This window comes from Xiphophorus maculatus, chromosome 10 (assembly GCF_002775205.1).
Source record: "Xiphophorus maculatus strain JP 163 A chromosome 10, X_maculatus-5.0-male, whole genome shotgun sequence".
Lineage (NCBI taxonomy): Eukaryota > Metazoa > Chordata > Actinopteri > Cyprinodontiformes > Poeciliidae > Xiphophorus > Xiphophorus maculatus.
The window spans coordinates 674,721-701,173 of record NC_036452.1 but is presented as its reverse complement, the minus strand read 5'-3'; the positions used below and the strand labels follow the sequence as shown (position 1 = coordinate 701,173).

General features: G+C 46.0%; 1 protein-coding gene across 2 annotated transcripts in view; it reads right to left on the bottom strand.

Annotated features, from left to right (window-relative positions):
* Positions 1 to 22,633: 22,633 nt before the first annotated feature.
* trrap (transformation/transcription domain associated protein) overlaps positions 22,634 to 26,453 on the bottom strand; it is a 54,982-nt gene continuing 51,162 nt past the window's right edge. Inside the window, exons 66-71 of one of the 2 annotated variants that reach the window (XM_023341051.1) lie at positions 26,058 to 26,283; positions 25,767 to 25,984; positions 25,438 to 25,622; positions 25,117 to 25,320; positions 24,291 to 24,485; positions 22,634 to 23,326 (exon numbers count right to left, since the gene is read on the bottom strand). In XM_023341051.1, coding sequence (XP_023196819.1) covers positions 23,042 to 23,326; positions 24,291 to 24,485; positions 25,117 to 25,320; positions 25,438 to 25,622; positions 25,767 to 25,984; positions 26,058 to 26,283 — 1,313 coding nt within the window. In that variant the 3' untranslated portion in view covers positions 22,634 to 23,041. The remainder of the gene's footprint in view (positions 23,327 to 24,290; positions 24,486 to 25,116; positions 25,321 to 25,437; positions 25,623 to 25,766; positions 25,985 to 26,057; positions 26,284 to 26,453) is intronic. The other variant, XM_023341050.1, reaches the window with a different exon arrangement.

Sequence of the window (26,453 nt, the reverse complement as noted above, 5' to 3'; positions counted from 1 at the left end):
GTCGGACCGACCCGTGGCTGCGGCAGGTTTATTTTAGAGTGTGGTTCTGAGTCAAACCAACCTGTTCCCCTCCTGGCCTGTGGGGGCGCTGCACCAAGAACCTCTGAAGACACTGAAAGCAACTTCCTTCTTCACCAGATGGAAACAAGATGGAGGCGTCAGATTTTTCTCTTTAGTCTTTGGCTGAAGACCAGGAGCCATTTCTGCTGCTAGCACTAGGCTAGCATGTTAGCTTTGGTTGTATTTACCCAGAATGCCCTGCACTGTAGTCCACTTCCTGGTTTTGGAGCGCTCTCTGGTCCACTTGGCGTTCACATTCAAACTGAACCCAGACCGAGGTTTGGAGGACCAGAGGTCAGAGGTCGATTAGTGTTCACACCTCACCAACCAGACCGAACTTTGACTAGGCAGATGGACTGGAGTTGGGTTCCAGAACATCTGCCAGTAGGTCCAAGTCTGTCTGAGCAGCTTCACCCTGACTCCAGTCCGCTTCAACCCAAATCCAGTCCATTTGTTTTAAATGTCCTCACTGGACCTCCAGCAGAGTCTCCATGTTGATGTGAAGGTTCCTGTCTGTCCAATCAGAACGAGGCTGAACCAGGAGGAACCTTTGGTCTCCAGGAACAAGGTAGTGGAGGTATGATGATGCGGAGAATCTCACCAGCATCAGGATCCATCATGAACGTTTCATTCAGATTTAAAAACATCAGGAAACTGGTTTCACTTTGAAATCAGAATAAGTTTGTAATGAAGAGGCTGAACGTCTGCAGCTCATTTCTCCAGCCAGAAACTCATCTGCTGGTTTTCAGGAAAGTTTCAATCAGTTTGTCCAACTTTATTTAAATTTAATTTAAAGTTTTAGTTAACGACCTGGCTGCTTGGAAATGAGATTCGTTTTCCAAACACAGAAGTCAGAACCTTTCATTTCACCTGATTTTTTCCCCACATTTTCAATTTCATGCAAATATATTCAAGTTATGGCTGAGCATCATTTAAGCATAAAAACATTATTATCTGTCTGTGACCCGTCGCCACTCAGCACCGACCCAATCAGCATTTATACTAACATTTTACATCAACCGGGCCGCCTGCTGGACCCGCATGCTGCTGCGGCACCGAGCTGGACATTTGGACCAGCGGAGGGAAGGACAAACAGCAGACAGACATGAAGAAGTGTGTGTGTGTGTGTGTGTGTGTGTGTGTGTGTGTGTGCGTGTGTGCGTGTGTGCGTGTGTGTGTTAATCCTGCCTGCAGTCCGGTTTCCTGAACGTGGCTTCATCAGCAGAGCGGCTCGGTTCTGATGACACCGGGTCAGAACCAGAACCATTAAGACAGAGAGCAGAAAGCTCTGAGTCTGGGTCAGAACCATCAGGAGGGAAACATGACCGGGTCAGAGGAAACACACACACACACAGAGACTAACAGAGATCCTTCATCTCTCTTAGTTTCCAGTTCTTCATCATCCTCATCATCATCACCTTCATCATCCTCATCCTCTCTCTCTCTCCACCTTCAGCCTGTCAGCTGCAGCAGAGCCAGCAGTTTGGGTCTGAACCAGTTCTGTTGAATCTGAATCCGATTAATTGATTAATGGTCTCAAAATTCCATCTGCTGACAGAACAACAGATTCAGATCAGTAATGAAGCCCTTCAGGTTTTCCTCCAGTGAGTTATCAGCCTGGCAGCCGCCAGGCTGAGCGCTGCTTGTTTTTTATTTCAATTGTTTTTGTTGACTCATGCTGTAGACTGAATGCGTCTTTGCTGCGCTCTGCTCTGCTGTGCACTTCACCGGCAGAGCAGAGCCAGAACTGCTGAAAGTCTGTTTATAGTTGATACATTGAACAGGAAGAAACTGTGGAGCAACAAACACAACATCAACACTCAGCGCTGTTAGCCTCAGCGCTGTTAGCCTCACCGCTGTTAGCCTCACTGCTGTTAGCCTCACCGCTGTTAGCTTCACCGCTGTTAGCCTCACCGCTGTTAGCCTCACCGCTGTTAGCCTCACTGCTGTTAGCCTCACCGCTGTTAGCCTCACCGCTGTTAGCCTCACCGCTGTTAGCCTCACCGCTGTTAGCTTCACTGCTGTTAGCCTCACCGCTGTTAGCTTCATTGCTGTTAGCCTCACCGCTGTTAGCCTCACCGCTGTTAGCCTCACCGCTGTTAGCCTCACCGCTGTTAGCTTCACTGCTGTTAGCCTCACCGCTGTTAGCTTCACTGCTGTTAGCTTCACCGCTGTTAGCCTCACCGCTGTTAGCTTCACTGCTGTTAGCCTCACTGCTGTTAGCCTCACCGCTGTTAGCCTCACCGCTGTTAGCTTCACTGCTGTTAGCCTCACCGCTGTTAGCCTCAGCGCTGTTAGCCTCAGCGCTGTTAGCCTCACCGCTGTTAGCCTCAGCGCTGTTAGCCTCACCGCTGTTAGCCTCACCGCTGTTAGCCTCACCGCTGTTAGCCTCACCGCTGTTAGCTTCACCGCTGTTAGCCTCACCGCTGTTAGCTTCACTGCTGTTAGCCTCACTGCTGTTAGCCTCACCGCTGTTAGCCTCACCGCTGTTAGCTTCACTGCTGTTAGCCTCACCGCTGTTAGCCTCACCGCTGTTAGCTTCACCGCTGTTAGCCTCACCGCTGTTAGCCTCACCGCTGTTAGCCTCACTGCTGTTAGCCTCACCGCTGTTAGCCTCACCGCTGTTAGCCTCACCGCTGTTAGCTTCACCGCTGTTAGCCTCACCGCTGTTAGCCTCACCGCTGTTAGCCTTGTGTTGTCATGGCTACATCTCTGAAGTTTTGCACTGCTCTTATTAACTTTTAGGTAAGAAAATGTTTATTTTGATATTTATTAAAGGAATTGAATGATTTGTTTATTTACATGTTTTTATAATCTGTGAAATGACATAAAAAGGTTTAAATAAAAAATCTGGAGAATGTGCTAGTTTTTTTATCTGATTTATTGACTAATCGATAGAATAACTGATCACTAAGTTAATAATTATCTGCAGCATTGCTACAGACCAGAACCAGACATGAAGGCAGCGAGTCGGGCCACGGTTCTGACATCAGCAGAGCTGATCCAAAGGTCGGCGCTTTGCCCTGACATTCTCTACAGATATTGAGGCCCCCCCTCCTGCCCCCCCGCCATGATGTGGAAATGTTATGGTGTTATTGTAGCAGACATGATCTGTGGCCCGGCCCGGCCCGGCGAGTCCTCAGCAGACTTCTCCATGGGATCCGGAGCAGCCTGACCTTTAGCTGATCGGCTAAATGTTAGCCGCCTCTCTCCTTCCTGAGGTGAGTTCCCCCTCGGGAACTTTCCTTATGAAATGTCAGAGAAAATTGCGATAAAGTCCGATCTCCTCCGCCTGCCGGCTTGGAGGGCAAACAGATTATTTAGTGCGGATGGAAACATTCTCACTATGAAAACGCATTAAGGGAGAAGCGGCGGCTCTGAGAGGAGACACTGGACTGGAGGCTGATATGAGCGGCGCTGGGCGTCATGTCCAGCACTATTCTGCTGCAGCGCTCAGGTTTCCATTTGGGCCTCATGAAGCATGCTATACGACACACACACACTGTTAAAGTGACGCACGAACACAGCAGGCAGCACACACACTTTCCAATATTCACTAAAAATATATTGATTCAATTTAGCAAAAAACAATTTGGATCATTTCCCTCCAGGCTGCAGGACTGGGCTCGGTTCTGGGCCCACTTTGCTTTTCTTTGTCTCACTTCCTGCAGTTATTCAAGCCTTTCTGGATATTTAACACCATATTTATGCTGATGACGTCCAACTGTGCCTTTCATGTAAACCATAGATTGTCCATCGTTTGTCTCCCATCAGTGACTGGTTCCCAGTAACTCACTGGTTTCAAACACCAGTAAGGCTTTGAAGCTTCCAGTACCTACAACCTGAAGTCAGTCAGTCGGGTGATTCTTTCTGCCCAGCAGCCAAACCAAAGGTCAAAAATGTAAAAGTCCCATTTGACCCATCAGGCTCCCATACTTCCTGTTCTTCTTTCGTTTCAGAAACATTTCTAAAATATGACTTATGGTCTGCAAAGAAACGTATTCTCATTTTCATGCCTTTGCTTCTGGACTGCAGTGAAGCTGTTTGTTCCAGTCTGGACCGGTCATCGGTCCATTTCACCGGTTCCACTCTTTATCTCATGGTCTCTTTGTGCTTCTCGTCTCATTCTGTGTATTATTGAAAATTGATTTTTGTTGCTTTGTGATTTTATGTCTCTTTAGAAATAAACTTTACTCACCCAGCCTCGGTCGGGTTCCTCTGAGCCCAGCAGGAGAGTGGGAGGTCGGGTCCATTTCCTTGCACTGTGATGGGAATGAAGCTAAACCAGTTAGCAGGAGAGCCGGACCAGCAGTCTGAACACAATCCAGATTCTCATTTACTTTGATTCAGAATCAATTAAGCCAGAGTAAAACTAATCCGCTGTCCGCATGTCTCCATCTTGTAATGATGGAGGACGTCCTGACGTTGCCATGGAGACAGTACTGAACGTGCGCATGCGCTGAAAGCACCTAAACAAAGAGGAACCTACATAAGATCCTGGGTCTTCAGTGAAGAAAACATTTGGTCTCTTTTTGGTTTTTACTGAATTTCCGGGAAGAAAACCGAGCCGGACACGAGCTTCACTGGGTTCAAAGTTCAGGAACACGGCTAGTGGGCGGAGCTCCGGTACAGAGCTCTGGTGATTGGTCAGAAGGTTGTGGGTGTGGCCTATCCAGGTTCGTCACTACATATAAAATCCTCCAGCATGTTTGTTTCTTTGGCTTCTGAACCTGGAGGTTGGATTCCTGTTTGTTAACCCTCTATGGCATGACTTTTTATTTTTGTGGGGAAGAAATATTTTCCTGCATTCTTTGGGAGCTTGGTGGTCCCTAATTACATGTCAATCATAAAATCGGACTCTGACACCTCCTGGAACCAGATTTGGGTTTGTTGCCTCAGGGTAACATTGGTCTAGAACACCAAGATTGTCTACACTGATTATGAGAAATGAAATACAAATCAAACAAAAACTATATTCATAAAAGAACTATTTTTTGGACAAAAATATGTCAAAAATCATGCCCCCCAAAAAATAAAATAAAGGAGCAATGTGAGGTACAGCTATGTGGTTTGTTGCCTGAGGGCAACGCCATGCCATAGAGGGTTAAAACTTTTAAAACCCAGGAATCATTTTGCTTTCATTTATGCACAACTTTGATTCATCACATAAAATCAATAAAATACATGAAAGTTTCTGGTTTAAAGTTAGAAAGGACTTTTATGTTGAAGAGGTGGGGATACTTTCTCAGATCCTGCATTTGCATCCTGACAAGAGAAGAAAATATTTTAACATCAGTGTTTCATTTCCTTTTATTCTCACACCAAACATGGAATCAAAGCGTCTGGTTTATTTTCTACTGATTAGCAGCTTCAGAGCTTTCCAGTGAGTCTCTGCCGCACAGTTCTTCTTCTGCACTTTATCACTGCAGCTGATCTATGACCTGGAAACGGTTCCTGGCCGGCGGTCAGTCCAGAGGTCACGGCCTCCAGGCTGACGCTGGTGATCAGCAGTCGGCCATCAGCTTCAGCCCAGAGACTCTAATGGTTTCTGTCTCCATCTGTCATCAAGCAGCTCACATTAAGGAAAACAATCCCAGGCCTCTGATTGGATTAAATCCCAGGCCTCTGATTGGATTAGCAGGCTTCAGTCATTCAATCCCACTATTGATCTGTTGCTGCCTGGAGAAGCTGCAGCATCCAAAGTGGGATTGATTAGGAAGACGGGAGGAACATGACCCGCTTTGGCCCGGGGCTTCGCTCACTACTAAGCCCAGCAAGCAGACAGAACCAGAACCAGAACCAGTCTGGACCTCATGCAGCATGCAGAACCGGGCCGATGTACTGCTGTGTTGCATGAGGAGCCGTCCCGTCTGGAGCCTCAGTCTGACACCAGAAGGTTCCTGCATGGTTCTGTTCGGGTCAGACCCGAACCTGATCCCACTGCACCATCAGAGCAGAAAATGTTTATGATCAACATTAAAATCTAGATGAGTATTATTCTGGTTAAAGGGCCAGTATCATATTTTCCAGGCACATGGAGCCGTTTTATAGCATAAGGCAGTAATTATGTTAATTATATGACAAATATGACTTAAAATACATTAGACTTGGGGCGTGCTGTGGTGGCGTAGTGGTTAGCACGACCCGTATTTGGAGGCCTTGAGTCCTCGACGCGGCCGTCGCTGGTTCGACTCCCGGACCCAACGATATTTGCTGCATGTCTTTCTCCTTCCCCGTTTCCTGTCAGTCTACTATCACACAAGGGACACTAGAGCCCACAAAAAGACCCCCTGGAGGGGTAAAAAAACAACCCACATTAGACTTCCTGATTTAACATCTTGAAATTGGGCCTCTGTCTCTTTAAGAATTCCTGCTCTTCCTGAAGCTCCGCCCCCAGGAAGTCGTCCCAACATGGCTCCTCTATTAACCCTTTAACATTTTTACCAGCGCTGCTCTGAGCAGCAGCTCCTATAATCAGCTGTTTGCTAATTGCTGCTGGCTAGTCTGGAGGAACTGAGGGGGGGAGGAGCTGCGCCTCGAAGGCGGGGCTACGTCCACCCAGGCGTTTAACAGCTGAATGGTTGTCATGGAGATGAAAGGATTTCTAAAATCAAAGCAACACTGCAGGTTTGACTTAATGATGACTAAACCTGCATTTCTACCTACATTTAAAAACATTTCCAAACCACATTTTAACTTATCGACTGACGGTTTGGAGGATTTCTCAGAGGTTCTGTGGTTCCGGTTCAGATGGACTGAATGTTTGTTTTCAGCTGTGATGTTTCAGAAGTGAAGTATAGATCCTCTCATGAAGGCAACTCTTCTTCTTCTTCTTCTTCTTCTTCTTCTTCTGTTTCTTGGCCCAACAGGAGCTGCAGGCCTGATTGAGTTTCCTGACGGCAGCAAGCAGCTTGTGATGAAATCTGAGCAGCAGGTTCAGACGTTACAGAGCTAACATTTAAACTGATCTGTTGGAAACTGGAGATTCAGCTCCTTGGAGGACCGACCCGTCCAGCAGGCCCGGTTCTGATGCTGCCGGTGCCGGGCCTTCAGCCTCCTCCAGGAACTGATCTGGACTTTACAAGACTTTAAAAACTCAACAAGAAGGAATCTGACAGAAGAGATGAATTAATGAAACATGAAAAATTAAAATGTTTCTCATGTTGATGAACTCTGACTATCAAAACATAATTTTTTACACTTGTGCATATGTATTAATTAGTTTTGTTTTGTTACCAGGTTGCTGTGAGTTGCAGACTTCTGCCCAGGTCCCTCTTGATCCTGAGTTTACCTGGTTCAACAAAGGAAATAAAAATAAAATAAAAATAAAAATGCTAAATTTAGCTTTTATATCAAGCTGAAGCATTTAGGCATTTTAGCTAAAAGGCTAATATTAATATGGGAGCTAGTTATATACCCCATGTACCATGCAAACAGCAGAATAATAGCTAAACTTAGCTAAAATGCTGTCAATAGCATGTCAGCTATCACTAACATTAAATCACTGCATTCAGTAACAAACACTATTGTAGAAGCTAAAGTTAGCAACAATGCTAAGGTTAGCTAAAATGTTGTCAGTAGCATATGGAGTTAACAAGTTGACTAACATGGACTTAAACCATGTAGCATGTAAAGTGTAGCTTTGATTCCACAATTAGCTGTTTCCCTGCTACCATTAGCATGTGGGTTACCATAGAAACCAGTTTACCACTGGTCTTTTGGGTTGTAGTTGAATATATGATGTCATTTTCATTTTGTGTATTCGATGAGCCTGAGCTTCAGTTTAACAAGGACAGACAGTAGAACCGGTTATTATTCCAGGCCAGAAGAGACTTTATTATTTAGAGAGACTTTCATATTTAATCATATTTAATATAATAATCCTTCATCGTTCATACAGGAGCTCCATGTTGCTCTTTGGGTTCACAACCTCTGATTGTTCTACATTAGACACACGTTCAGTCCAGACCCTCACAACAAAAACACAATCAGCACAAAAATGAACAACAATATCCTTAATTTTTATGATTCATGAACATTTTGAAGTTTTTTCCCCAGAGCTGCTGGAGCTGCTCACATTCGACCCAAAGCTGTAAATGTCACTGGATCGTTGCTCCAACATCACACAGACAATGTCTCATTTATCTCACTGTGCTCTCCTCATTAAGCAGGCCTAATGGCTGCAGTTAGTGCACACACACACACACACACACACGCACACACACACACACACACACACACACACACACACACACACACACACACACACACACACTCTGTGGCTGGAACCTGTCACAGTAAATTGCCGCCCAGTGAGCAGAGTGGGGAAGAGGCTGAGGGTGCTAGCTGTGATCTGATTGGCTGTCAGGATGAGGACTAGCGCCGCGGCTAACCGGAGGAGCCGCTCTCTGAGTTACAGGCCGTTTTAATAAGGCTTCTCCAAATGTCGCTAATCGTGACTCAATTAGCAAAATTTAAATCTGCTCAGCGATCTGAACATGTCACCTCTCACTTTCACCGGCAGCCAGTGGCGGATCTAGAAAAATATCTATGGGGTGGCAAGGATTTTTCAGGGATGGCAGAATATGCGAGTCAGAGGTCTATAGATATAGATCTATAGTTATAGACAGTTATATAGCTAGAGTCAGAAATCTAGAGCTATATATCTAGTTAAAGATCTAGAGTCAATTCTTCTAGCTATAAACCAGAGAGCAGGCTGACCTCTGACCCTCCAGATCCAGTTCATGCTGTGGGGACCTGAGACAGGTGGAGGATCATTATGGCATTGTTAGATCAGAGAGTGGCCTAGTCAAAGTCCAGATGTGAATCCAGCTGGCAGCTTGTGGCAGAAAGACCAGCAGAGGGCGCAGGAGACGCTGTAAAAAAATGATTTAATCTTCAGAATAATTATTTTATAATTATAGTTTATTTATTATTATTTCTAATTATTTTCAGAGAGACAGATGGGAGTCCCGTCACTCCCATCAGGAAAGGTTTCCGTTGCCATGGAAACACCGTCTAACCAGTTTCAAAACCGGCTTCATGTTTAGCAGCAATCCATGTTCCAGTTGGCCTCTGGTGCAGCAGCAGGCAGCAACGCAACGCAGCAACGCAACGCAACGCAGCAACGCAACAACGCATTGGTGGTGTGTTTCTGCGCTGTGCTAGCATAGCAGTTAGCCGCCTAACGAGCTGCAGGCTAATAGAGAATGTTTGACAGCAGCTGCAGCAGTCAGGACTCCAGCTGCTTCATATTCCTCCTGAATGCAGGTGGAGGTTCTTGCTGCAGGATCCAAAATGAATCAATTAGGCAGAGAGAGAAATGAACGGATGAATCTCCTGGACTCTGGTTGCTGGTTTCTCTCAGGCTGCAGTGAAATCCGTTTTCAGAAGAGGGAAGGTTTTTTTGTTCTGGATGGAGCCAAACTTTTAATCCACTTCATTAATGTGCTGCTTCAGCAGATAGCAGGAGGCAGATAACCTCCGTCACTCAGCTTCACCTCCTGCACTTGGGAGGAACCGAAAGAGACAAGAAAGCAATTACATCTCCTCTCCTCTCTCTCCTCCCAAACTGATGAAACATGGAGGATCGCTGCAGAATCAGTCTGAGTGGGAGGTTAGCATTGCAGGTTATTCTAAACAGCATCCTGTTAGCATCCCTTTAGCATCTCTGGATCAACCCGGATCAGCAGAATTCTCTTGTTCTGCAACCGCTGATTGGTTCATAAAACTATTATTAGTTATGATTAAAATGTATTGTTAATAACTTTTACAGGCTTTTAAAGGCTTTATTGTCCTTTATTTCATAGTGAATTGGCAGGAAAGTGGGTAATGAGACAGGGGGGCAAAGGTCACCAGGCCGGGACACGGACCTGTGGCGTCCGGGTCAGAACTCGGGCCTCCATGTGGGTCAGGCTTTAACGGTTAAACAAATTATTAACAGAGTTGGAATTTGTTTTGTGTAGAATCTGAAATAATTGGCCAAACGTGTGAGTGAACAGGGAGGTCCAAAGTGTGGCCCGGGGGCCTTTTGTGGCCCTCAGGAGGTTTTCATTTGGCCTCTGGTTTTACACTGAATGGAGTCACATCATCAGCCGAGTGTTTAACGCGCTTCGTTAAATCCGAACCTGAAACGAACATCATCCTCAGATAAACCAGCGAAGGTTCTGATCCACGTCTGCTGGTCCGACCGGACTCACCGCTCTGCACCAACCAAACGCTTCAACGTTTCACATGAAACAAGAGCAGCAAAGCAAACGTCAGAGCTCAAACAATCCTGCAGATTAGTGGTTCCAGTGGTTCCAGGTCCCAGTAGAGTTCAAACTGGTCTGGATCCGAAGTACTTCCTGTACGTACAGGAAGTACTTCAGAACCACATTCCTTCCTCTCCTTTAGCGCCTGGCTAAGGTTTCCCCAGCCCCTCCACTAGCTGCCGGTCCGATCCAGAGAAACATCCCAACAACAGAGACAATCCGTCCTCAGTCTGGATTCTCTCATTCAGGCTCCAGCAAACTAAATTGGACCCGCTTGGTGACCGATGGATTCTCACTCTCCTCTTATCGGCTTCGCTCTCTCACCTCATCATAACTATCAGCTTTGAAACTCTGAAGCTGATTGGCTAACTCCAGGCGGAGCTTCAAGGAACCAAAACCCAGCCAGACATGATGAAGATCAACAGGAAGTGAGATCACAATCAAAAATGGTTTAAACATCCAGACAGCGCCACCTACAGGATGAAAACTGATCCTGGTTTCTAATTTTCTGATCAGGAGAACATGAAGGGAAACATGGATCATTGCGGTCCTGTCTGAATCACCGTCTCCATGGCAACCGCCAGCAAGCTGCTGCGCGACACGACGACCGACAGCTGGTCGCTGATCAACAGTGAAGCATGGCGGAGGTTGTGTCATGCTGCGAAATTAAAGATTAAATCTCTTAAAATGTGACTGAAATCAGACGCCAAGGACCTGCAGCAGGTCAGAGAGCTGAGACTTTGACTAGGACCTTCAGCTAGAAACCTGAGACTTTGACTAGGACATGCAGCTAGAGACCTCAGACTTTGACTAGGACATGTAGCTACAGACCTGAGACTTTGACTAGGACCTTCAGCTAGAAACCTGAGACTTTGACTAGGACATGCAGCTAGAAACCTGAGACTTTGACTAGGACATGCAGCTAGAAACCTGAGACTTTGACTAGGACCTTCAGCTAGAGACCTGAGACTTTGACTAGGACCTTCAGCTAGAAACCTGAGACTTTGACTAGGACATGCAGCTGGAGACCTGAGATTTTGACTAGGACATGCAGCTAGAAACCTGAGACTTTGACTAGGACCTTCAGCTAGAAACCTGAGACTTTGACTAGGACATGCAGCTAGAGACCTGAGACTTTGACTAGGACCTTCAGCTAGAGACCTGAGACTTTGACTAGGACCTTCAGCTAGAAACCTGAGACTTTGACTAGGACATGCAGCTAGAAACCTGAGACTTTGACTAGGACATGCAGCTAGAAACCTGAGACTTTGACTAGGACATGCAGCTGGAGACCTGAGATTTTGACTAGGACATGCAGCTAGAAACCTGAGACTTTGACTAGGACCTTCAGCTAGAAACCTGAGACTTTGACTAGGACCTTCAGCTAGAGACCTGAGACTTTGACTAGGACCTTCAGCTAGAGACCTGAGACTTTGACTAGGACATGCAGCTAGAAACCTGAGACTTTGACTAGGACCTTCAGCTAGAAACCTGAGACTTTGACTAGGACATGTAGCTACAGACCTGAGACTTTGACTAGGACCTTCAGCTAGAAACCTGAGACTTTGACTAGGACATGCAGCTAGAAACCTGAGACTTTGACTAGGACATGCAGCTGGAGACCTGAGATTTTGACTAGGACATGCAGCTGGAGACCTGAGACTTTGACTAGGACCTTCAGCTAGAGACCTGAGACTTTGACTAGGACCTTCAGCTAGAAACCTGAGACTTTGACTAGGACATGCAGCTAGAAACCTGAGACTTTGACTAGGACATGCAGCTGGAGACCTGAGATTTTGACTAGGACATGCAGCTAGAAACCTGAGACTTTGACTAGGACCTTCAGCTAGAAACCTGAGACTTTGACTAGGACATGCAGCTAGAGACCTGAGACTTTGACTAGGACCTTCAGCTAGAGACCTGAGACTTTGACTAGGACCTTCAGCTAGAAACCTGAGACTTTGACTAGGACATGCAGCTAGAAACCTGAGACTTTGACTAGGACATGCAGCTAGAGACCTGAGACTTTGACTAGGACCTGCAGCTACAGACCTGAGACTTTGACTAGGACCTGCAGCTACAGACCTGAGACTTTGACTAGGACCTTCAGCTAGAGACCTGAGACTTTGACTAGGACATGTAGCTACAGACCTGAGACTTTGACTAGGACCTTCAGCTAGAAACCTGAGACTTTGACTAGGACATGCAGCTAGAAACCTGAGACTTTGACTAGGACATGCAGCTACAGACCTGAGACTTTGACTAGGACCTTCAGCTAGAGACCTGAGACTTTGACTAGGACATGCAGCTACAGACCTGAGACTTTGACTAGGACATGCAGCTAGAGACCTGAGACTTTGACTAGGACCTGCAGCTACAGACCTGAGACTTTGACTAGGACATGCAGCTAGAGACCTGAGACTTTGACTAGGACCTGCAGACTTGGACTCAGTAAAATGACTTGTTTGCTCTCCGTATCTCCAGTTTAGCCCATTAAATCTCGACATGAATTCTGCTGCATCTGGATGTTTTCATTGGTTCGTTGTAAAGAGAAAACGATGATAAAAACGGATCTGGTGAATCGGAGCCGGAACGCGATCGGCTTCTGCCGCCAACCATTTCCTGTCCAGTTCAGAGGATCAAACAGGAAACTGAGGCTCCTCCAATCACAACCCGACTTCATCCAGGAACATAAGAGCAGATTATATTCCTGCGAGGGGGGCGGGGCTCTGCCGCAAACAAGAAGTGAACAGAGAGCAGCGTGTGACATCACAGAGTGAGGCCAGGAAATCAGAGGTTACCTTTGACCTTTTGGTCCAAGCCTTACATTCTGCATTGTGAGGTCAAAGGTCAGGAGGTCTGATGTCCTTCAGATGCTGATTTCTGTCTAAATGACCAGAGGATGTGATGCAGAAATCATTTCCTCTTTAATGTCATAACTGTTACAATGTCTAATAAATAAAAATAATAAAATTTTCTAATAAATACCTAAAATCCGTTCTTGGCCCTTAAATCCTGTTTTCTGCTGAATCCGTCTCAGTGCTGCGCATCTTTATTTGATATTTGCTTCATATTTTCAATATGCGTCTCCTAGCATGAAGAGTTAGCATAAATCAATCAATCAAATCAAATTTTTCAGTTCTGGTTCTTTCTGGGTCACATAGACACATCAGCTGGTGGTGAATCGGGTCAAACAGAACCAGAACATCAGAGGCGATGCAGACGGAGGAATGACTAGAGTCACTTTCTCCTCCTGCATTTCATCAGTTTTATCTAACAAGCAATGAAACATGAATATTTATAGTCTTAGTTTAGCATCACAGATCTTTATGCATGAGAGTTTTTGACATTTTAATTGATCATCCTGTACACATTTTAACCTGAAAATATTCATTTTCATCCAAATACTCTTAAATAATCTTCAGAAATATGAACAGAAATTTTCCTCCAGGCTTGAATAAACTGGTTCAGAAACCTGCTGAGAATCAATAATTAAAATCAATTCAGCTTCATTCTTTAAGATCAAAGTCAGAAATCATCTTATGATCTCGTTCATTAGTTCTGGTGCTTTCAGGGGTAATTAGCTATTATGCTAGCTGGTTACCATGGCAGCAGAGACAAAAACGGTTCAGAGAAGAAGAAGAAACATTAAGTTTGACAAAACTCCCAGATGGTCCCAGAAAGGCGGCGTCTCCTCAGTGTTAGACAAAGCAGCTGATTTCCCGCCGCGCTGAGCCTCTGGCTGCTGCATTCAGGCCGTGATGACAGATTCAGGGTTAGCTAGCTAGTTAGTTAGCTAGTTAGTTAGCTAGTTAGCTAGCTAGCTGATGAGGGTCGCCCACAGAGACGCTGAGCTGTCTGAATGTAGCAGGAAGCGTTCAGCTCTGGGGCGCTAAGGAAAAGAGATAAAGAGTTCACTGATTCATGAAAGATCTGCAGAGCAAAAACAAACTTTACTATGAGACCAGAGGGCCTCAGTGTGGCTCCATGCTAACCCTCCATGCTAACCAGTAAAACGGCTCCTACAGACACAAACTTGCTTCCCGTCACTCAGCTCTCCTCTCTGGGCAGCAAATTGGTTTCTGTTATTGTCCTGTTTTCCTTCCAATCTATTAGATTTGGTTTTGGCAACATTTTCCGGAGCTCCGTCTTCCTGCCGTTATGCAACATTAGCAGCAAAAGCCATTAAGCAATTTCATGTATTGACTAATGATTAAATGTTGCAGATGGCCTTGTGAGCGGGGGCAGCAGGCGGTGCCGCCGGTACCCGAGTTGGACGTTCAACCCTCCAATTTAAACACCGGAAAAAAACCAACCGGCAGAAAGAAACTGGTCTCTGAACCGTTGATGTTCGGACAGGAACAGCTGCCGCCAGACCATATATGGGCAGTGATGTCAGGCTGAAGTTCAGCCCCAAGTCCAACCGTTTCCATGACAACAAGTGTGAGAAACCAGCAGGTAGATCTGCTTCAGAATCAGAACCGGACCTCATTCCAGGGCCGAGCAGCATCTATAATAAAGCTGTTGATATTATTTCTCTATTAAACTGCTTCATGTTCTCATGTTCTCTGGCGTTTCTTTAATATTTTCAGTCTGAATAATTAATTATAGATTTTAATATGTTCAAAAAGGAATGCAATTAATCACTTTTTCTTTTTACATAAGGTTCTGCCTGGAGAAGACTGCTGTTGTGTCCATGTTGTGCTAACAGCAATTAGCCTAGCAGCGAAGCTATGCTAGCCTAAAATAGCATCTGAATGCTAACATGTAGTAGCTAATGCTAATGTTAGCGTCCACAGTCCAGATTTCTAAAGAATGAACGATGAGAAAAACTCTGAGATTAATTTTGCTCCAATCTGATATTTATTCAATAATTTAGCAGAAAAATGGTTTTTATTGACAATGTTACTGATTTTGTTGAGATTAAAATGTGATGAATTAATTAAACATGTTGCTGGCGTCCGTCCTCTGCTCTCTCTTATTTTGTTGCCGGGGAAACGAAACCCATTTGGATCCGTCCGGGTCCAGAGTGCCTCCAGAACCGTCCGTCTCAGTTTGTTTACTCTAAAGAGTTGAGCTTTCCGCCGCTTCTCTTTGTTGCCACGGTGAAGGTCGTCGCCGTGGTGATGATCAGGCTGCTTCCGTCAGCATCAGAGTTTTAATTATTAATATGAGAGCAGAAAGGTGTCGTCACGGCGATCAGGAGGCGGTTCTGGTTGATCCGGTGAAATCACAGCTGCTGTGATTTCAGTGTTACAGGCCTGAGCTGACTCTGACCTCTGACCCCAGTTAAACAGCTGCAGAATAAAACATGCAAAAGTTTAATGATGTCACTTCCTGTAAACTTCTCTCATGCAATGGGCTCTTTGCACCTGCGGCGATGACGTCACAACCGCATGCGCAAATGCGGCTCTTGTTTCCGCTTTGAGTTACCATGGCAGCTAGAAAAGACAAAGTCTTATTTCAGACGCAAATAAAACAATACTATGAACATTATTGTCTTCCTAATATAAAGGGCTTTTAAGTTTTCATGGATTTCCAAGCGGTCCTGAATTAAGAAGAAGATGTCTTGTAAATATTCGTGGCTACCAGTTAAAGCTAACGCAGCACAGCAAAGTTTACAGCCTTCACTTCACTCCGGATCAACTTGTTCAGCCTAAAGCAGAAGGTAAAGGAGCCTCCTGTGTTATTTCCATGGACTCACTTCTGTATTCAGCCTGAAAGAGTTTATGGGAACCAGAGAGCAGACCAGAGCCAGACAGCCGAGCTACTGACCCGCCTGTACACACTGCTGGAAACACCGTCCTGCTTCACTAGAAACATGCTAAACTAATAAAGTGAAATAACACAGAGACCTTAAGGAACACGGCCATATTTTTCTAAAAGCAACAACTGAACCTGAACCGTCAGCTGAACTAGAACTCCGACACCAGAGCTGCTCTACTGTTAAGCTATGGGCTTGTTGTTCCTCAGGCTGCAGAAGCAAAAAGCCTGAACCGTAAAATCCCCGTTACTTGGTCTCTGACACTAACGACAATAAACCACGTAATATACTTGAACACAAGGTAAAATATTGTCTGTTAATGAATGATGAAAAATGTTTAGATACTTAAATAGCACATTTTTACAAGACAAATGTCAGAGAATATTGCCTACTAGCATAAGCTAAAGCTAATGTTAGCCACAAAGTTTAAAGAAAGTAAAACTCACCTTCGTATCTGTGAATAACGAGGCGAACATCTTAAAACCTTTCTCCAGCTTATTGTCGGGGCTTCAGATCGATGTTCATCATTAACTGTTACCTTGGACAAGCCCTGCTAACCCCCAGTGGAAAGAACCTTTTTCAATAGATCGGAAACAATTGAGCCGCTTTTCTCCGAACACAGAAGCTGAGGAGCAAAGAGCCCATAAAACGAGTCAGCAGGATGGCCCAACCCGTCCTACTGGCCCCCTGCTGGGAGGCTCAGTCTACAGGACAAATGAGCAAACATCCAGCTGACATCGTCACTGACATCATCACCTCTGCTGCTGATTACTGACAAAAGCAGCTTGGATCCTCCTGAGCCGGTTCCTCCTCCGGCTCAGATTCCCGTTTCCTCCAGGCAGAAGCCGTTAGCCGTTAGCTCGAAGCTTCAGCTTCTTTTTTGTCTCTTCTTCCTGATTTTTATTCATTCAGCCTGAAAATACTTGAACTAAATTAAAGCTCACATCTTTATCAGGTTTGCCCACATGATTTCCAATCATCAACAGATTTATGAGTTTTCTTCATGTGAGCAGATTTCTACCAGCTGAGCCTCCATTGCTGCTCCATCTGCTAATAACTGGACTTATTTTATATTTATGGGATTTTCCAGCTGCTGAAATTAATTTAACCCCGGAGATGGTTTCAGTGAAATAATCTGGTCCCGTCAGACAGGAAGGTGATGAAGTTTGGGAATAATAAAAACTCTGACATGTTTTCTGATTGTTGCAAATGGAGAGAATTTGTTCCTCTGTTACAAAGAAAGTTAGTCACTCAGTTGAACTTTTCTGTGTTTAAAGTGTTTCAGGAGTTTTATAGGGAGCTTCTGTTGAAACACTCTGAGCAGATAATATCTTACCTGCAGTAGGAAACTCTCCTGTTTATTTACTGTAGATCATATTAGACATTATGGAGGCTGAAGCTAACAGCTAGCTTTAAGATGGCCGACAGGTGCAAACACAACAAAAAAAACACTGAAAACAACAAAACTGCAACCGCAGAAAAAACAGGTAAAAACAGAAGCTAATGCTAATAAAACCGAAGCTAACGCTACATTGCTAAGCAAAAGTTAGCGGAAGCTAGCACTAACCGTTAAGTGGACTGTCTCTCTTCTTGTTGAAGCTGAAGTTCCTCCGTTACATTTCATGGCAACAGTTGGTTTAAAAGTCATGATAAACATCCAACCTGAGGGACAGCGTGCTAGGCTAATGCTAACACATTAAAATATTTACATTAATATGCTGCAGCAGTTCATGAGGAAGCTGCTCTGACATCCTGCGCTCTTCATCTCTGCATTCTCAGCACTCCTCCTCTTCCTCCTCTGAGGCTGAGAGCCTGATTTAATTTGTTTGGTAATATCAGGACTGGCAGGTTGAGCCCAGCTTCACCCTAAAGTCAAATTGGACCAGAGCATTGGAGCCTCACAGTGTTAAACCTGCCTCACCTTGACAGCTGCCAGAGAGAGGAGGAGGAAGAGGAGGAGGAAGGTCATATTTCTATCATTTAGTTTGATAGAAACTAAATGATAGAAAGGTTCTCCTGTACCAGTGAGTGTTGCAACGACTCTACAGAGGCCTCTGACTGTCGCAGAGGGATGTTGGAGTCGGATGATCGAAGTTGGAAAAAGTTCCTTCTCATTTTCAGGTTTTTATTTTAAAGTGGAGCCGCTGTTGATCCGCCTCTCTGCTGTTTGTGGTCAATCTAAATTTATCTCCATAACATATAAAATCCTGAATTTTCTCCTCAATTTCTGACCATAACTGGAACACCTTTATGACCCTTTATGCTGTTAAACCTTCCCTCCACACTCCCGTGTTTCCGCCTCATTACCTGACAGGCCTGGGGGGCCTGTTAGCAGCATGCTAATGCGTTCCGACAGCAGCTAGCGGACGGGCGGTGGGAAGGTGGAGGAGGGCGGAGGTCCTGACAGACGGCTGAGGATCAACCTGGAAGCAGAACTGCTCCTAGCTTTTGCTTTGATTTCCATAAAATCAGCATCATCGGAAGTCATGGGCGCATAAACTATTATTTTCCGCTGCTAATGTACATAAACTAATGAACACAATCAGCCAGTAAACTAATGAACACAATCAGCCAGTAAACTAATGAACACAATCAGCCAGTAAAGGCTGTTCGCTCCGCTGATTGTATGTTTTAGCAGCAGCCGCAGCTGTGCTGTAGATACAGACATCCCATAATGATCAGAGGAAGTTATCCAGGGAGTCGGAGCAAAATTCTGGGAGTTTATGCATCTACATGTGGAGACGTTTGAAAAGTTAGTCAAAAATTAGCAGCAATAATTTGGGTTTAGCCTGTCATAAGAAAGAAAACATGACGGTTTACTCATATTTTCGTAATGTTATTCATTCTTTATAAATGCCAGTCTACAAACTAACTGGTTAGTTAAAGCTAAGTGTCAAACTAAAATTTAGTTTGGAGGTAAATATTTAGCTCCAAGCTAAATATTTATGTCGGAGCTAGCGTAATATTTAGCTTACAAACTAACTCAGAACAAACTAAATATTTCGTGAGCAACCGAAAACTTTGCTTTGAACTAGCTTAATATTTATCACTTACCGATAAGCGGAAATGGACCGTCAAAACAAAAGCGGGGTGAAGACGGAATCCTTCTGATTGATCTTTGGAGGCCTGATTCACTCACTATGAATTTGCTGCTGTGATCTGGTAAAACAATATGTTGTATTATGGAATTTATTAAATTGTGTGAGGGAATAAACTGAATATTGCCTTTAAACAATTTTTTTAACCTGTAATGTTATCCAAGAAAAGAGGAAGCAGTGACACAAAGCGATTCGGAAAAATTCAGGTTTTGTTTTGATAGTCCACTTCCGGTTTCCAGCTAGCTAGTAAATCGTTAGCTTGCTCAGCAAATATTTAGCGTCCTGCCAAGTAGCGTAGTTTGAAGCGAAGTATTAGTTTATTAACTAAACATTTAGTTAGTTTATTCCAGTCAGCTCGGTGGATTTTTAAATCTAAACTTTTGAACCAAAATGTTTCTAAACAATCTGCAGAAATTTTCAGTTCAATCAGGTCTGAAGTTCCTCTGTGCAGCAGAACCTTTCAGAACCTGGTTCTGTTCTGGGTCTCCTCATGTTTACCTGGCAGTAGTGACTCAGCAGCAGCCATGTTGGTTCTGAGTGGCGACCCCGTCCGATCCGATTGAAGCAGATTCTAATGATGGAGTACAGTTCAGCTGAAAAAAGCTCGCTAATATTTTAGAGACTTTTGGTCTAACACAACATGTCAAACAAGCAACACACTCAAGGACACACACTGGACCTGGTTATCAGTAAGGGTGTGAATATTTCCAATGTCTCTGTAACTGATGTCGCCTGTCGCATCACTTCCTGTTATCTTTGAAAGTTCTTTATCTTTTAACCCACTTATACAAACAGCAACCATCACAAAACGTTCTCTCACTGAAAACACAGCAGAAACTTTTAATCAAATCTACTCTTCTTCCTCACCCTTAAGCTGTAATGATGTAGATAAGTTGGTAAAAGATTTTCAGTCTAAAGTCTCAGATATTATTGATTCCATTAAAATGAAGGTTGTGTCTGGTAAAAAGAAATCTCCATGGAGAAATGCACAAACAGTTAGATCTGCAAGACAACTCTGCCGTAGGGCAGAACAAAAATGGCATAAAACTCAACTCCACGTTCATTGTTACATCTATAAGGAAAGACTACGTAACTATCATTTAGCACTAAAACATGCAAGAGAGGCTTTCTTTGCAGATGTCATAAACAAAAACATTAACAATGCTCCAGCTTTATTTGCAACAGTTGACAGAATCACAAACCCTCCTGTGACGTTACCACCTGATTTCCAATGTATTGCCGCCTGCAACCAGTTTTCCAGCTTCTTTTCAGAGAAAATTAATAAAATCAGATTATTAATCTGAACATCCACTATAAAGTCAGTACCAATGCTGAGCCCAAACAAAACAAATACAGGAAAAATGACCCAATTTCAACTACTTAATTATAAAACCCTACAGGAAATTATAAGTCAATAAGCTCCAGTTCCTGCTGTCTTGATGTCCTAGATCTATAACTCTAGAACATTTCTTTAAGAAAGTTCTGCCTGTTATTGCTGCTGATCTGATCCAGATATTAAACTCATCGCTCTCATCAGGCGTTTTCCCCCAGGCTCTGAAAACAGCAGTAATCAAACCACTGATAAAAAAGAACAATCTGGACAAATCACTACTGCAGAATTACAGGCCGACCTCTGACCTCTGACCTCTGATTCATCAGCAAAGTTATTGAAAAAGCTGTGTAAACAATTAACTAGCTTCCTAACTATAACCAACCTCTTTGACTCCTTCCAGTCTGGTTTCCATGGTCACCACAGCACAGAGACTGGCCTAGTCAAAGTGTTCAATGACATCCATATAAATACGGACTGTGGCAGAACCACAGTGCTGGTTCTGTTGGACCTCAGTGTTGACCATGACATATTACTGAATCGACTGGAGAGTTGGGTCGGACTCTCCGGTCCAGAGCTTAACTGGTTTAAATCCTACATAAAGAACAGGGATTTCTTTGTTTCAATTGGAAACTTCTCATCAAAGAGGTCAAAGGTCACATGTGGGGTACCCCAAGGTCCAATCCTAGGACCCCTCTTATTCAATATTTATATGCTCCCACTAGCTCAGGTTATAACAGGAAATAATATTAGCTACCATAACTATGCAGATGACACACAGCTCTACATTACGATGTCACCAGGTGACCTTTGACCCCATCCAATCACTGAACAGATGCTTAGAACAGATAAATGTGTGGATGTGCCAAAACTTTCTCCAGTTGAACAGAAACAAAACTGAAGTTATTATTTTTGGACCTAAAGAGGAACGATCTAGAGTTATAGATCTAGAGTCAACGCACAGCTTCAGTTATTACAACTAAAAACCAGCGATCAGCCCGAAACCTGGGAGTAGTGATGGACTCTGACCTGAACCTCCAGAGCCACATAAAGACAGTTACAAAGTCGGCCTTCTATCACCTGAAGAACATTTCCAGGATTAAAGGACTAATGTCTCAGCCAGATCTAGAGAAACTCATCCATGCCTTCATCTTCAGTCGTATTGATTATTGCAACAGTGTCTTCACAGGTCTGTCCAACAAATCAATCAAACAGCTGCAGCTGATCCAGATGCTGCTGCTGGCGTTCTGACTAAAACCAGGAAGATAGAGCACATAACACCAGTTTTAAAGTCCCTCCACTGGCTCCCTGTAGCTCAAAGAATAGACTTTAAAATCCTGTTGTTAGTTTATAAATCACTGAACGGCTTAGCACCACAATACATTAAAGATCTGCTGTTGTTGTATCAACCTTCCAGACCTCTCAGGTTCTGGTTCAGGTTCTGCTCTGCATCCCCAGAACCAGAACCAAACGAGGAGAAGCAGCTTTCAGCATCTATGCACCACAAATCTGGAACAAACTTCCAGAAAACTGTAAAACAGCTGAAACACTGACTTCCTTTAAATCTCAACTAAAAACCCACCTGTTTAGGATTGTATTTGAAATGTAATCAGTTACCAATTTATTGATGGAACTTGACTTAATGATTGATTCTATGTTGCTTTGTGTTTCTGTGTTTGTAATGATGTAAAGCACTTTGAAATGCCTTGCTGCTGAAATGTGCTATACAAATAACATTTGATTGATTGATTGATTGATTGAACAGAACCGGACCTGAAAACCCAATAAGACTCCGCTCACACGGAACCAAACAAACAGAACTTCACAGATATTTCCAGTTGAGGGAAACCGGGCCGACCCTCAGCAGAACCGCAGCAGAGTGTAAACAAGCAGGGAGCAAGCAGACCGCACCGACCCAAACAGAACCAGAACCACAGTTTACGGGCCGGACTGGGCTGGGCCACGGCGCTGGCGGGAAGCAAGGAGACCAGCAAACAGAACCACTTTGGGCCGGAGCAGCAAATATGGAGGACAACAACAGAACTTCACCAGATCCAAGATGTTCTGGGCACCAGAGGAACCGATCGGAACCGATCGGAACCGATCGGAACCAGAAACTCTGAGCTTCTTAATGATAAAAATGTCATTTTATTCCAACAAGTTGCTTCTGTACAGGAGACCAAAGAAACACGAGCAGCTGGAGGCGAACGATTCCTCCTCATCATCAGCATGAAGAGTCGGCTCCCGGTGACCTTTGACCCTAAAATATTCCTCATTCAACAGGTAGTAAAAATACACATTTTACAAGATTTGACTCCTTGATGGGCATAAAAACAAAGAGGAATTTCCTGCAGTGGTTCCGGTTCTGGTTGGTTCTGCCTGGGATCCAGAGGCAGAAAGAGAACCTCTGCAGACGGAACCAGGTGACCCAATGGACCCGTGGTTCTGACTTGATCAACTCGAGTCTGAAATTAAAAGGTGGGCAGAGCTTCAGCTCCAGGGACCCGTCCCCATCAGAACCGGCCCGGTCCCAGTCTCAGAGCCAGGGGTGCCACGCCGGGTCCATGCGACACAGGTTGTCCAGGCTGTTGGCTGCAGCCACCAGTGTGTTGACCTTGCTCTCCCCGCCCTCGAACTGGGCCAGGTTGTGGAGGCGGGTCATGATGGCGGTGACCGCCTTCTGGACCAGCGACACCAGCTGCTGGGAGTCCATGTTCTCCGGCTGGCCGGCCGGGGACAGTGGGACCGACGTGTCCTCCTGGGTCTTCTTGTGCCACGCTATGATCTCGTCCCGAAGCACCGCCTTCAGGACGCCGTCCACCTGGGACAGAGCAGAGAGACGGGTCAGGACCTCAGAACGCTCCAACCGGAACCCATGTTCGGACCATGCTGTGACGGTCAGAACATTCTGGCTGCTAAACCCAAACCGAGTCGGATGCCAGGAAGACTAAACGTCACTAGACCCCTGCTGAGAACAGGTTCAGTCTGTCTGCAAAAATACGTCCAAACTATCCAAGGTGGACATGAGACAACATCTGTTACTGGGAGGTAGAGGTACTGGGAGACACTGGGAGGCATTGGGAGAGACTGGGAGTTATTGGGAGGCATTGGGAGACACTGGGAGGCATTGGGACACACTGGGAGGGATTGGGAGACATTGGGAGAGACTGGGAGTAATTAGGAGACACTGGGAATCATTGGGAGACACTGAGAGGCATTGGGAGACACTGGGAATCATTGGGAGACACTGAGAGGCATTGGGAGACACAGAGAGATTGGGAGACACTGGGAGTCATCGGGAGAGATTGGGAGTTATTGGGAGGCATTGGGACACACTGGGAGGGATTGGGAGACATTGGGAGAGACTGGGAGTAATTGGGAGACACTGGGAGGCATTGGCAGTCACTGGGAGTCATTAGGAGACACTGAGAGTCATTGGGAGACACTGGGAATCATTCGGAGACACAGAGGCATTGGCAGTCACTGGGAGAGATTGGGAGACACTGGGAGTCATTGGGAGACACTGGGAGGAACTGGGAGACACTGGGAGTCATTGGCAGTCACTGGGAAAACATGCAGGTCAGTTTCATAGTCAGCCTCAGTCGCTCTGCTCAGATCTTCTCTGCTCAGTCGTGGTTAAGGGGTTTCAGAGTAAAAAGGGCAGAACACTTTTCGGTCTGCTGAATTACTCTGTGTCGCTGCGTCACATGACGTCCCAGTCAAAGTGTAGAGTGCCTGAAGGCTGAAGCTGCGACCCAGAGATGAGCACGGCCTAGTTCTGGTACCTTGAAGTTGGGCTGGGCGAAGCACCGCGCCACAGCGATCATGGAGGCGGTGAGCGGCCCGGAGACGCCGATGGTGGTCAGGAACTCGGAGATGTTTGGCGTCAGGCGGAACGGAACCGGCCTGTTGGCGTCCAGGTCGCCGGTGGCGTCGTTGATGTCAAAGCGGAAGTAGGAGACATTCAGCTTCCCCGTATCCTAGGAAACGGAGACAGAGGGCAGAGGTCAGCGGGGGAGCTGAAGACAGGTGACAAACACCTGGCCTCTGCTGGTCGTCGTAGCAACATGAAGCGGACACAGGAAGACATGAGACAATCCGGGCGTCCTCCAGCTCTGGGTTCTGTTCAGCTGCAGCAGAACCTCTTAGGTTCTGGAGGATCACAAGTTCTGCTGCAGCTGGGCCGTCTGCCACCGTAAGGCCCCGGGGTCTGATGGGAACTGTGGAGCGGAGCACGCCGACACACACACCGACACACACGCCGACACACAAGTCAGGGAGGCGAGCAGCGACTGAATGGAACCGTCTGTCGGAACAACGTCTGGCTGACTGGAGCAGCTGGCGTTTTGGAGGTCTCTGAATGCATCAAGAGGACTAAATGAGGCTTTGAACGCACCACGGAGATGTCGATTGGTCCCTGAACACACCACGGAGGTGTAGATTGGTCCCTGAACGCACCACGGAGGTGTAGATTGGGCCCTGAAAGCATCACGGAGGTGTAGATTGGGCCCTGAAAGCATCACGGAGGCCTAGATAAGGTGAACTGGCACCTTGATCGTCCCTGCAGGACGGTCCAGTCAGGCGCTCCCAGATGGCGCCACAGCGTCCTACCTGGGCGATCTGTAGCATCTCCGGGTTGAGGCGGTTCAGGTGCAGCATGAACTCGGCCAGGCCGATCAGCGCCAGCTGGATGGTGAACATCTTGCGGAAGGTCCAGTAGTCGGTGGCGTTGGGGAAGGTGTGCAGAGCCCACTCCTTCAGCATGCTGCGGGGAACCATGTTGCCCTGCACCTCCTTCAGGATGTCCCTCAGCACCTGCAGGCAACAGCACCGCCGCTTAGCCGGCTCACAACTTTACATACCCGCTGACCAAACTGCTTCCATGGATCAGTTAGCTTGATGTGGCGCTGAGCCGCAGGCCGGGTTTGCTACCTGGTGGCTGGCCTGCGTTCCTCTGGCCTGCACCGTCGCCAGGCGGTCATAGTAGCGTGAGATGGGATTGTCGTGCTCGATGCCTTTCTTGGCGCAGCGCTGCTTGTAGATCTCCACCAGCGACAGCGAGGACGGATTGTCCTCCACCAGACGCATCTGAGGCGAAACTGCAACCACTCGCGGAACTGAGGAGGAAACAGGAAGTGAGGAAACACCGAGACGCTGCATGGAAAAATCTCAGAGGGAAATCTAAAGACTGGAACACTGGAAAGAACTTTAGCCCTGCAGGAAGCAGGCTCTGCAAAGGCTGAAGAGGTCAGAGGTCATACCGGTGAAGAAGAGATGCCTCTTGGTGGTCTCCTTCCTCTTCTCCAGGCAGGGGTTGAGCAGCCGCAGCAGCTGCAGCACCCTCTCCTCGCGGCGCGACTCAGTCAGGCAGGCATCGTTCATCACCAGGTACGGGTAGATCTTCCCGTTGTGGCCGCGGATGTAGAGGCGGCGCGCGGCCGTGTTGTGCTTCTGGACGATTTCCACGCGGGGCATGAACCTGCAGAGGAGGAGCAGGCATGACGGAGGGACGGGTTGCCACTCCTCAGCTGTGTGGCGGGAACGGCGCCTACCTGGCGATCTTGATGTAGTAGTGTGTTGGTTTGGGCATCAGGAACTCTCCGGGGATTTCCACCTCGGCGGTCTGAGCAGAAAAGTTGCTGAGGAAGCGACATTTCTCCTCGATGAGGAAGAACTTGGGAAGCTGCTTGGTCTTGGCCTCCAGGATCTTGATCCACTTCTTCAGCTTGGAGATCAGGTTGTGGAGCTTCATGGAGCCGGGAACGCTGAAGTCAAAGTCTGTGAGAGGAAAAAAGCTTTTCATTTTAATATTCATCCAAATCTGGGTGGAAACAGAGACGTTCATTTAATAGTCAAAAACGAGGTGGAAGCTTGTAAAGAACTGATCCTCACAGTTGGAGAAAATCTACTGAATCTGTTTAAATATGATTTCTGCTCAGCTTCTCCTG